This window comes from Labrus mixtus, chromosome 18 (assembly GCF_963584025.1).
Source record: "Labrus mixtus chromosome 18, fLabMix1.1, whole genome shotgun sequence".
Lineage (NCBI taxonomy): Eukaryota > Metazoa > Chordata > Actinopteri > Labriformes > Labridae > Labrus > Labrus mixtus.
In genome coordinates this window covers 24,706,499-24,718,998 of record NC_083629.1, presented here as the reverse complement: position 1 = coordinate 24,718,998, position 12,500 = coordinate 24,706,499, and the positions used below count along the sequence as shown (strand labels likewise).

The 12,500-nt window shown below is 44.0% G+C and overlaps 1 protein-coding gene across 1 annotated transcript in view; it reads left to right on the top strand.

The window, feature by feature from the left end:
• The first annotated feature begins 5,217 nt into the window (after window positions 1-5,217).
• cdc25b (cell division cycle 25B) overlaps window positions 5,218-12,500 on the top strand; it is an 8,386-nt gene continuing 1,103 nt past the window's right edge. The window contains exons 1-14 of the mRNA XM_061062779.1: window positions 5,218-5,759; window positions 5,936-6,018; window positions 7,150-7,201; window positions 8,484-8,525; window positions 8,664-8,697; window positions 8,817-8,954; window positions 9,273-9,392; window positions 9,498-9,635; window positions 9,801-9,878; window positions 9,985-10,173; window positions 10,326-10,430; window positions 10,527-10,589; window positions 11,282-11,380; window positions 11,524-11,769. Coding sequence (XP_060918762.1) covers window positions 5,545-5,759; window positions 5,936-6,018; window positions 7,150-7,201; window positions 8,484-8,525; window positions 8,664-8,697; window positions 8,817-8,954; window positions 9,273-9,392; window positions 9,498-9,635; window positions 9,801-9,878; window positions 9,985-10,173; window positions 10,326-10,430; window positions 10,527-10,589; window positions 11,282-11,380; window positions 11,524-11,769 — 1,602 coding nt within the window. The 5' untranslated portion in view covers window positions 5,218-5,544. The remainder of the gene's footprint in view (window positions 5,760-5,935; window positions 6,019-7,149; window positions 7,202-8,483; window positions 8,526-8,663; window positions 8,698-8,816; window positions 8,955-9,272; window positions 9,393-9,497; window positions 9,636-9,800; window positions 9,879-9,984; window positions 10,174-10,325; window positions 10,431-10,526; window positions 10,590-11,281; window positions 11,381-11,523; window positions 11,770-12,500) is intronic.

The following is a 12,500-nucleotide window of genomic DNA, read 5'->3' as shown; positions in this document are numbered from 1 at the left end:
ACATTAAAGGCACAAAAAGCCCCAAAAATAAATCTTTAAACTCCGATCTGAAAGATGATAAACTGTGTTCAGGTAGTTCTGCATGTGGTTTGTCTCAGTGGTGTTGCCGTACCTGTACCTGGGGGGGGGGGGGGGGGGGTGATGATTCTCCAGCTGAGCACTCATGGCCTTCTCTTCAGCTCGTCTTTAAAATCTGAATGTTTTCTCACTTTGTGACCTAAAAACTTTATTTGAAGCTACAAAGGAACTGTTTCACAAGGCTTTCTGTCATCCTGTTGTCACGGTTACTTGTTCCGGTCGCAGACAGAAGGAGGTCATAAACAGAAGAACACATTATGATGGCACACTGCGCTGGAAAAGAAGTTATGTAACATTCTTCTTCTGCTGTTACAGTAATTACCCTGCGGCGCGGTGTCCTTAAGTGTCTCCTCTGTAAAGCAGCGACCTGTTTGAACTAGTGTCAATGTTAATGCTTCTGAGGGGAATACATTCACAGATAAGACAAATGCAAACGCACAAGTGAGTAGCCAATCAAGTACTCATTGTCCACTTAACCCATCAAAACCTCGCATTGGAGTTCAGAGGTCGTCTGTCAGGTGTCTATTGTTTAGAGGAAGGTCCTTACCCAACGTTATTCACCCACATACATTATTTAAGAACGACTTCTTCTTCACTCTCTGATAGTTTAAGTTACTATTTGACCACATGGTCATCGATGTTTTTGTGTTTTTCTCTGAGACCCTTTTCAAAATGCAATGCTGCAACAGCGCCGCCAAGAAGCTCCGCAATCATTACACCTTCAGACATTTAAATTTATTTCGCATTGGCATAATATTGGCGTCCCAGTCTGTGAATTCACACCGCCTTACGGCTTTTTGGAAGCTCGAGAGAGCTCCACTTACACACACACACACACACACACACACACACACACACACGAGAATTCACCTGGAGCCAGTGGGAGGGGCCAGTGGGAGGGGGCGGTGACCTTTATTCCCTGTGATCGCTGCACGACCATAGACTGTCTGCACGCCACCTCTACCATCTCCGTGCTCTAATCAACCTGCTGCTGCATGTTTCCTGTTCTCCAGTTTGTTCTTCTCCACTCTTTAGTTCACATTGAGATTCTCTTCAACTACATGAAGCGTTGATAGAAACACACATATTCTCATTTTAGAGTCGTATAGAGGACTCTGCTGCTTCGGCTTGGCTCTATGATAGATTTTAAAATGATATACTGACTAGTTTTGGTTTCACTGGAGCGTCCAAGTCTCCCACAGCTCCTCAGCTTTTCTGTTAACAACAAAAAGAACGGTGAAGTGTCCTGCTGAATACAAAAATTCCAATGTACCTGTACTCTCCTGTACCTGTGCAAAATGGCAATAAACATCTAAGTCTGAGTGGAACACAAGAAAATATCCAAATGTGTTGACAGCTTTCAAACAGATCTGTCTCTTCTGGGTTTTAAAACTCAGCTGAGGGGCAAATGTCCCCCTCTATTTGTTGTGGCTACACCCTCCGCACACAGCTGTAAATGGTTTTTGGAGGGAAACTGCAGAAATTCAGGCCGCCGCTGGTTAGTTAAGAGTCAATTATGAACTCCCAAATGACCGGTTTACAACAATCCAACTGGACAAACTGTCTGTAGATTGTAGCTTAATGTTTGATTAAGTCGTAATAAGAAAGATAAGAGCAGGCGTAAAAATGAAACACAACATCGATGCCCTTTGGATCCTTTTTTTAAATAGAGACTTTATAATAGTTTGTGTTTTATTGGTTTCTTTCTGCAGGTTGCCTGAAAGGCTCTTGGTCTGGATGTTCAATATAACGGTGTCTCTAATGTTTAAGAATCAGTCGACATCCACCACAGGATTTAGGATTTTAAATGATTATTATTGATGGTTTGTTTTTGGTGGGGTGAATCATTTAATATATAAGCAGTTTGGCTTCATAAATACCTTAGAGCAAGACATTTTTATATACGATATGGACACTGAGTTGGGGGCTGAACGTGTGCAGAATTTGAATTTGAGGAAGATTTCCTGCCAGAGACGATCAGAGAATGTGATGTCAGATGGTCAATATGCGTCGGGATGTATGTTATCATATCAAAGCATATCTTAATTGCAATGTTGTTTTTCTACTGTGCTGTACTTTATCGTTTCATATCATAACGGTACCATATCGTATATTCTATTAAACCAAACTCTAGCTTCCTGCTTTCTTACAGTGCAGAAGCTTTCCTTCCTGCTTTCTGCTTTGCTTACATTCTTTTGCTGATATCTTCTTTTTTTCTAAACCTAATTTAATCCACAGCCGGTCCTGGACATTTACAAATCATCAGGACTGTATTTTTTGATAGATTCAGGAGGTCTTTAGCCATATTTTTAACATATTTTGATCTCTGCATGGCTACACGACTGTGGCCTGACAAGAGCACGAGCCTGTGTCGCAGTACTTTGAAACGCAGAACACAGCTAAAGCTAATCAGCAACAAGACGCCTCCCTTCTCCAAGGACGATTACCACAAACTTCTTCAGAAAATTGCCTTGTCTCAACATATCATATCATTGCATAAGCTGCATATTGTGTTGTCCTTTACTCTACTAAACCATACTCTAATTTTGGTTCGGTTCATTTTGCATTTATTGGCCCTTCCGCTGTCCAAAGTTGGGAATGGTACCAAAATATTTCAGGTGCCTAGCGTACCAATCTGACCCTCTAAAAGGTTGAGGAATACAAACTGCAGTCTGCTGATTGGTGGACAGAAACATCACTTCCTGTTCGATAGTGGTAATAAAGGGCAAACACCAAAAAACGGCATGTTCTCTGCAGCCTTCTCTCACACAGAGCTTTTCTTCTTCTTGTGATAAACATGCCAAGAAGAAAGAATACTAAATGTCCTTTTCTTTAAATGTCTCCCATATTGTATTGTGTCAGATCAATTGTTGTACTCTCCTTCACTCTGCTGTGTCAGACTCTATCGTATCAAAGTCTGGATACAGATGGGAAACAAACGCAGGAATAAAAAGCTCGATAGTGAGGGAGAAAATGAAGAGATTTAAACGATGGAGAAAGTGTTGATTCAAAAGAATGACGTCACTAATAACGCTGCCTCTTTTGTCTTTTACAGAAGGATCTTTAGTTTGTGAATCTTGCCACCTTGTTGTTTGTGTGTGTTGGTGTGAGCTTATACGTAAAGAGGAAATCAGCGGGACTGTGGGGGTTTGTTGGGAACAGAAGGCGTCTGGGAGGTTTTTTTTATTCGAGGTGAGTCTCCCTCTCTCTCTCTCTCTCTCTGTCCTCACCTTTTGTCTCCTCTTTTGAGCTGTGGGGCGGGGAGCCATGCAGCCACAGGCCCGCGCTCGTGGCTCTGCAGGGAAGTTCATTAACCTTCATTTACATCTGTGATGCCAATCACACAGATACTTCACCTGAACAAAGACTTCCTCCAGTGAGCGTTGGTTCTTCCACAAGCCGAGGTTCAGTAACCCCCTCCGCGCTGACAACTCCAGGGTTTGCTAAAAATGATGCTGAAAGAAGTTCAGCTACAGAGCTGCTGTTGTGTTCAGATGGGTGCTGCCTTACTGATAACATATCTGACACATGACTGCACATTCAGCATCGTAAATACAGTCCGGGCTCTGCATGAGAAGAAACTAACAAGAAACTAACAAACACAGACCTCAGATAAACCTGCAGGCAGAATGCTGACGTGTGTTTACTGCTAACATCTGTCTGGTTTTGTCAGTTGGGCGGCCTCTCTGGTCTGGTTGAACGAGTCGCAGCCAAGTGTGTGTTTGTTGGTCAACAAAGTGAGTAATGATGGCTGCCGGCAGAGGAGCTCAAACTTTTAAAAAAAGAGATTAAGAGAGACATGCGGCCCCCATCAACCCTCAATGTGGCCCTCAGGTCAATTACTTGGGAACATGAAGAAAACATGACAAAATCTGCCATGAAATCATGAAAACCAGAAATATGTCCATAATAATATTTGATCACTGGTATATGTTGAGATAAATTTGAGACATAATCGACTGTAATCGTTTTTGTATCCTACAATTTGGCCCCCTGGCAGCGAGAATTAAATGAATGTAGCCCTTGCTGTGACCAAAGTTGCCCGTCCCTTGATTAGGGCAAGGGGATATTACAGGATTAAATCTCATTTTTTAATTGGATAGGAGAGCTGAGGAGGAGAGGCAGGAAATGTTGGGAGGAGAGAGTGAAGGGACGACATGCAGCAGAGGTCGAATTTGAACCCACAGCCTCTGTACATGAGGTGCATGACATAACCGCTAGGCTATAGGCGCTCCGTTAAATATAATTTCAACTCCAGCCTTGTTTTATTCTCATGAGCACAGTAAGGATTCATTATTCAAGATAACAGGCTCATCAAACAAGCAAGAACAATCAATTACAAAAACAATATGAACATTTAGTTGGACACTTTCATTTTTATCCTGACAGGTAATGCATTAGCAAAATTGCACCTTGAAGTTTGCACTGACTCGTTTAAATCCTCTCAGACTCTGCAGGTCTTTAATATGTACAGCATGTCTAATATTAACTGTGTTTTAAATTGTACATAAGTTTCTATTTCTTTTGTCTGCACTGTTCTTGGTACAGGTTTAATTTTTAATTGTATGGGTTTCATTTTGATCTATGTCGGTGTTTCTTTAGATCTTCGTTCAGGTTATATGAAAAAGGGGAAAAGTGGGTGTTATTAGATGCTTTTAATTTCCCTCTGGATCAATAAAGTTTCTATCTGTCCATTTTAGCAGTCGATCTATCCTATCTATGCAACATAATTATACAGTTATCTCCAATTCTTGCATTTGTGGATAAATCAAACCTCTGTTTTTATAAATAACTGATGTTTTAAATGTGTAAACTCTTAAATTTCCTGACATGCAGACTTGCAAAACAGCCATTTTGTGTATTTTAAAAACTTATTTTCCTACTTTTCCTATTTCTTTTATTAAAAGCCAACATGTTCAGAGTCTGAGAACAAAAGATATCCGAGAAAAAAAGATGAACATTTTAAAGGATTGTGTCACATCCTCTTTCCTCTCCCTCATCCGGTGAAGGGACAACAGCGGAGACTCGTGACGCGCTCTGATTGGTCGAGTGGATGTAACAACGGCGCTGATTGGCTGAGAGATTGCCGCTCCGAAGCTTCTATTTTGAACATAAATACGAGCAGCTCCTGGGTCTTTTTCTCAGATAACCAGGAGCTGTCAGAGAGGGAGTACGCTGTGCTGCTGCTCCCCAACAGGAACCACAACTATGCTACTTTAGTCATTTAGCAGCTAAATCAAACATTCACTCCTTTACCGGAACAACAGAACCAGAACCAGCCGGTGTTTCGGGTCGTACATTTTGGAAATGCTCCTTTAAATTGTCGCGATCTGGCTACTTGTTAGCTTCCGGGGTTAGCTTCATGTTTGGACCGTGTTGCTAATTTTCCCGGCATTACGACCTACCACACCTGAAGGCAACAACCGTCTGCAGGACTCGTACAAAATCAGGACAACTAAAAGGTAAATGGAGTCGATCAATTCGTTCGGCTGCACCAGTCCCGTTAGCTCAGGTTTGAAACGGAGGCCCGACGCCATCCCCGGGCTTTCCTCGCTCTCCCTGCCCGAGATGAGCACAAAGAACGGACACTGCAAGAACCTGTTCTCCCCCGGACCCGCGTCGGTTCTGTCTCCTGTCACCAATCTGGCCCTGGACCTGAACAACTGGGCCGGCCTCGGAAGGTAAAAACCCCTTAAGATGTATATATTATATATTTAATACCACACTCACCTCTCTGAAGCTACTCTTTCTTGTTAACCTGAAATAACATCCGAATTTATTTTACTCAAACTTTCAAGTCTGCTTTCTTTTTCCAGCTTTTTGATTTTTCCTGTCTCATAATTTTCCCCCCAAACAGCCAATGTGACACCCCGAAAAGGAGAAAGCATGCCCCCCTGGAGAAGGTTCCCTCCTTCGGCTCTGATGTCTCATCTGATGCTGGTAAAGAAATATATTAAAACTGACTTTTTTTATTTTCATGCACATTATATTCTATATCAGGGGTGTGCAACTGGTGGCCCCCATCAATCCTCAACGTGGCCCTCAGGTCAATTTTTACATATCAGTTAATTGGAAACATGACAAAATCTGCCATGAAATCAGAAATATGTGCATAATAATATTTGATCACTGGTATATGTTGAGTTAAATTTGAGACATAATTGACTGTAATTGTTTTTGTATTCTACAATTTGCCCCCCTGGCAGTGAGATTAATTGAATGTGGCCCTTGTTGTCTCTGTCTTATATGAATTCCTCCTCACATCATATTCATGTGATGGTGGGTATTATCTGCACACAATTTTATTACTGCAATGATAAAGTGACAAATGATTACCTGAGAATGTATCAGCACCAGTTTCTATTTCACCTGTGCAACTTTATCGTCATCTCAGAGGTCTCAATTATTTCAGCTTTCTATCCGAGCTTTGAGATTTGAACTTATCGGCTGCAGACCTGGGCGTGATGCTGATGCTCTTACACCATTTTTAATGCAGTCAGATGAAGCTTAAGCTCACCATCAGCTTCCCTCAGATTGATGAGAAGCTAGTTTAGGGGTAAAACAAGGTATTATACACATTAAAACTGTGACTTAAAGCAAATATTCCTTTATCTCACATTGCATCATGCAATCCTAGTTCCTACCTCGGGTTGATCTTGACGCTTTAAATCTCGGCGGCTTATTTGAGTGTCAAATTTAGTCAAAAAGTAAATCATGGCTGGAGTTCCTTCGAGTCCTATTTAGTTTTAAGTTGCATGAATTCACAGCTCGCTCCTCCATTGCGCCTTTCAATCATATTTTTAAGTTCTTTAAAACACCAGGAGGACTGCGGTTTGAACGCGTGTCTTTTCATTGTTTAGCGCCAAACACAACGGGTCACATCCCCCCCTAGTCGTTCAGTTGACCCGGTTCTGATTCTGAACTCGTCTGAGGAGTGAAATCAAAATTTAAATCTGATCAGCCACTGCGATCATCTACTGGAATTAAGCAGCTTGTTGATTTTTTTTTTTTTTTTGTCGTTCACCACCTGATGCTTTTATTGATCGGCGACTCTCCTCTCTCTCCCTCCAGGCCTCGGTATGGATCTCCCGAGTCCCATGGATGCGGTTGAAATGGACGACGCGTAAGTTGCACTGTCTTTCTCATGTCTGTTCTAATCAATCAGCCTGTGAGCGCTGCCCCCTCTGCGTACCGACCCCCCTCCTCTACCCCACCCGACCTCGACCCGGTGCTAGGGCTCAGCTGAGGCAAGCAAAACCTCATCTGTGGGATTATAATATCTACCGTTGGCTTTAAGAAAACCGCTTCACTCATTTTTTTTTTACTAAGCAGATTAGACGATCGGGGCGAGTGAGCTCGACTTTCTTTCAGCTCTGAAGTGAATAAAGACTAAAGAGTGAAACACAACCTGAACCACTTTGTTATCTTAACCAGTTTGTCTGCATGGCGTCTGTCGGCTAATCTTGGGTGGGCCAGTCGTGAGTCTCTGCAGACATCTGCCGCCGCCTGATGTGCGGCGAGTTCCTTTGCAGCAGCATTTGTTGCTGAAGACCTCATTCACCTCTTTTTACAGCTGCTCGGTTGCTAGGAGCTTCCTTACTTTGGGGGGGGGGGACGAGCCCTCTGCTTGGGTTTTTTTTTTTTTTAATGATAGCCCACCCCCTCTGGAGTTTGGCACACTCTTCCTATGCACTGTTATTTCAATAGGAAAAGGGGGGCTGGAGCTTTTTCTGCGTCAGGGCCATTGAAATGAGGGCATCCTTAGAAAACAACTGCCTCCCCCCCCACCCCCACCCCCCTCTCTCTTGTGGTCTGCATTGAATGAGACACGCTCTCTCCACAACAAACAAAGGGCCCTTGCAGAAAAGGGGTTGGCGGCGTTGGGCTCCAGCAGGCATATGTTAGATTAGCTGATCTCTGCATCACTTCTCCTGCTCCCCCCCTCCCCCTCCTCTTGATCAGCACTCTGAGCCCTCCACCTCATTTAGCATACAGGTGGGCTTTACTCCAATGCAAAGACCACCTCTCTCGCCTGTATGCATTCACCCAACTTCCTCAGCCCAACCGTTCCTGTCGCTTCCTCAATAGAGCTGCAGGGTCTTTGTCTTTGTAGTTTATGAGCACAAGGTGTTCTCGGGCGGGCAGGGAAGGCCGCTCTCGTTAAGAGGTTTAGGTAAAAATACGTTTCTCTTCTATCAGGGCTGAACAAGAGAAGATTAATTTGTTGATCAACAGGAAAATTAGTCAATTTGAATTTAAACAGATTACTCAAAAAGCAGTCTCAATTTGTCCCTTTTTTCTGGTTTGTGTTCTTGATGTCACACAATGCTCTCAAGTTGCAGCCCGACTTCCTTCCAGCTTCTTCTTCTTTTGAATCTTTTATAATTTGTGATTTCTTGTTACAGATTTGAAAGGGCCATTCAGCAGTCGAGCAGAGTCGTCAACGAGTAAGTTCCCTTCCAATCAAAGACCCTTAAAAACCAATAACTGGTGTTCTCCGAGGAGCATTTTACTCCTCAAACTGAAACCATCTGTGTGTTGATTTGATCTTTATTGATTGATTGTCCTTTCTCTCACGATTATAGGAAGATGCCAATTAGAAGAATCAATTCATTACCAGTGAGTAGATCTGTCTCGTGTTTCATTTGAAGCGGTCCCATATTCGGCTGATGTTCAAGTTTTTCCTCTATGTCGACTCGTTCAGCACTAACCGAGCGTCTCTCCTCTCCTCTCCTCAGGTCCAGCTCCTGAGCTTCAGTCCGTCTCTGAAGGGACAGGAATCGGACTCCCACAGATACGGAATATTCGGCCAGCAGCCCTCGCAGATACCGGCGTCCTCGGGCTCCCAGCGCGAAAACAAGGAGAACATGCCCGAGGTGAGTGTCGCGATATTTTCTCAAACCTTAAAAAAAGAACACCTACACGGTAACCCAGTATAGAATTTAAGCGGTATGACTTGTTGCCATGGCAATGGCATTTGTTTCATTTTGCTTAAAATTTTATTTCTTACTTTTTTTTTCACTGAAAGTTAGAACTGATTTTTTGCAAAGTGTTTAAAAGGAAATCAACTCCAACACAGGAAATCATCTATTCCTGAGTTTGAAGCCTGCAGGAATATATTACAGCAAATGTTTTAGGTTTTGAAGGTTTTTTTAAAAGTGTTGGAACTCTCTAAAAGATAATTTTTCTTTCAGGAGGGCTTTGAATTCAAGAAACCGACCAAGCCGGTGTCACGTTGTCGCGTTCGCTCCTTCAACAGCGGACAATCAAAGGACGCGTTTGCCCGCCGTCCCAGCTCAGCACCGGCCCTCATGGTACGTTTTTAAAATGTATGGAGGAGAATATGAAGCACACAGCTATGGGTTAGCTACACAGTCCTAATAAGATGCTAACAAGCCGATCTTTCCCCTCTTCTCCAGTTTTCTTCGCATCCTCCGATCCAGCAGCTGGACTTTCAGGACTCCAGCCCCATGTTCCTGCGGCGCTCCTCCCTCACTTCCTCGCTAAACGACGACGACGATGACGGCTTCCTGGAGGTGATGGATGACAACATGGAGGTGAGGCGCTGTCACTAACAGACATCAATAGAGAGCATGTATCAGTCAAATACATTTCATCACAAATTGTCTGATCAGGAAAACATTTTTGAGAAATCAGAATGAAACTTGATCGATTTCACTGCAATCTGTTCAATATCTGACGACGCTCTCTTTAACCTACAGAACGACTGTGGGATGCCGATGGGAATGGCCAGTCTGCTTCACGCCCCTCTGGTGTCTGACAGTGGAGGAGAAGACTCTGTAAGTCTGAAATCTTTAACCCTTAAACGTTTCATTCAGAAGGAAAGCAGAAGCTTCATCAGGCGTGTCTCATGTGTAATGATTTCAATGTCCCCCCCCCTTTCAGCCGGTGAACCGCTGCCGCCCCCGCAGCCTGTTTCGTTCCCCCTCCATGCCCAGCCCGATGTCCCGTCCCTCTGCGAAGCGTCCCGACTGCCCCACAGACGAAAACACACCGGTCAGGGTGAAGAGGCGTCGCAGCCTGGCGGGAACGCAGGTCACAACGCTGGAACAAAACCCCGATTCTCCAAGAACGGTGAGGCCTCATTACCTGCTACAACCCATCAGTTTTCAAAGCCGTCATGTAGTTTAGAGACAAGAGAACAGAGCAGAGGAGATAAGAACGGGCTACAGATGATCCTCCATGTCTTACTGTCCTCCTGAAGTTTCTCCCCCTTCTTCCTGCAGAGCTGCTCGCTGCTGCAGAGGTCCAAGTCCTTCTGCCAGACGGACATCGAGAAGCTGCTGGACGGTGAAGACTGCTCCAATGAGCTAATAGGAGACTTCACCAAGGTAAAGAAGAGGAATTATCTGCTGAATAAGAAGTGAATTAGTTAAATTACTCTTCTAATATGATGTCCCCCCTCCTTTTTTTTTTTTTGTCTTTAGCCGTTCGTGCTTCCCACAGTTGACGGCAAACACCAAGACCTCAAGTACATCAACCCAGAAGTGGTGAGTAGACGAGCTTTGACAGAGTTTTTTTTTTTATCTTTAAGACTCAAAAAGGTCAAGCGAAGTAAATGTAGGAGTTTTGCTACAGGGCTGAACGTTAACAGATACTTACTAGCAAATTGTTTGAGTTTTAAAAGGATGAGGAAACTGCAGAATCAGGTCTCATGTCCACCTAGCGGATTTTATTTATTTTTTTCAATTAGACTTGATGTGTAGAGACTGTTTGCTGCCACAGAGAGAGGGCGCTCAAGTTCAAAATCTTTAAACTTTTCAGGAAGGTGCTGTTGACGTCACCGGCTCTCTTTTCCAAAATGTACGACATTCCCATCGCTCCATGTCTGATCGGGGAATATAAATAGTTACTGAGCAGTGTCGGTCATACAGCGGCCGTTGTCATAGAGACAGGATGGGCGTGCAGAGATTTTCTTCTCATTGCATAAACTCTTCATGCAAGCGCTCCCAGAACCGCATCCAGCGCATTTCTGCCTGGAGAAAACGCTAGGTGGACACACGTGGCCTTAAAACGCCAAACTAACGAGGGATTTTAAAATATAGCTGTTGCAGAACTGTCTCCATCGTAGATTCAACTCAGAAATATTCTGGCTTTTGTTTCCACTCGGTGTCGATCTGTGTTAGAATAAATATTCAACAGATTTTCCAGCTTGAATATTAAATGTGTTTTTTTTCCTCAGATGGTTTCAGCCGTGTCCGGCCAGTTTAATCATCTAGTGGAGCGAGTCATCGTCATCGACTGCCGCTACCCGTACGAGTTCGAGGGCGGACACATCAAGGTGAGGAATCTCCCAGCATGCACTTTGACAAACAGAAATAACTATATGTGTGTTCATGTCATTCATGCTGCTCGACTGTTTCCGACTTACATCCTGGTCTTTGTCAAACTCAAAGTCTTGATGTTTGTGTCCCGTCTCCTCAGGGGGCTCTGAACCTGCACCAGGAGGATCAGGTCCAGGACTTTCTGCTCAAATCGCCCGTCATCCCGTCCTGCGCTGACAAACGCATCGTCATCATTTTCCACTGCGAGTTCTCGTCGGAGCGCGGCCCCAGGATGTGCCGCTTCGTCAGGGAGCGAGACCGCGCCATGAACGAGTATCCAAACCTCCACTACCCCGAGCTCTACATCCTCAAGGGCGGATACAAAGACTTCTTCCCTCATTTCCAGGTTTGTTGTGATATTCAGAACTCTGCGGGCTAGTTTTTTTTTTTTTTTTGATGTTGCGCTGAATCAGATGTTTCATAGTCTCGAGTGTTCTGGTCGCTGATTGGCTCATTTCCCAGCTTAAAAATATTAATTTAAGGGATTTCTGAAATGTCAGCAAAGGATTCAAAGGGGGAAATTTACTTCCTGAACCAGAGCTGCTGAAAAAGTGGGCGGTCACTGTTGAGCATTTTAAAGCATTTTCCTAACTCGTCATGGTTAAGGGATTCTTTTAACCCTTTAAAGGTCACATCTTAGACAAAACACACTCCATGTTCCTCTAACTCTAACATGTGTCTCTAGTCCGTCTACAAACCCCCCAATGATGAGAAAAGTCCATCCTCTCCGTCTTCTGCCTGCTCCACTTTTCAGAAAATGTGTGCTCAAACAGGCCGTTTGGAGATTTTCCCTTCATGACATCACAAAGGGCAGTAGCCCCTCCCCCAGGTGGGTGACACTCCCACAGCTAGGTGTTTGTTCTGCCCTGAGTCTGCCTTCTCACCGTAAACAATAGGACATGGAGCGAGAAAGCCCGAGTACACCCAAGCCCTTCCAGAGAGGGGGCGTGGTCAGACACAGCTCATTTACATATTTAAAGGTACAGAAACAGTCTGTTCTGAGCAGGGCTGAAATAGAGGGGTTTATAGACATGATCAAATACAGGATCAGAGTGGATTTAGAACAAGAAACTTCAC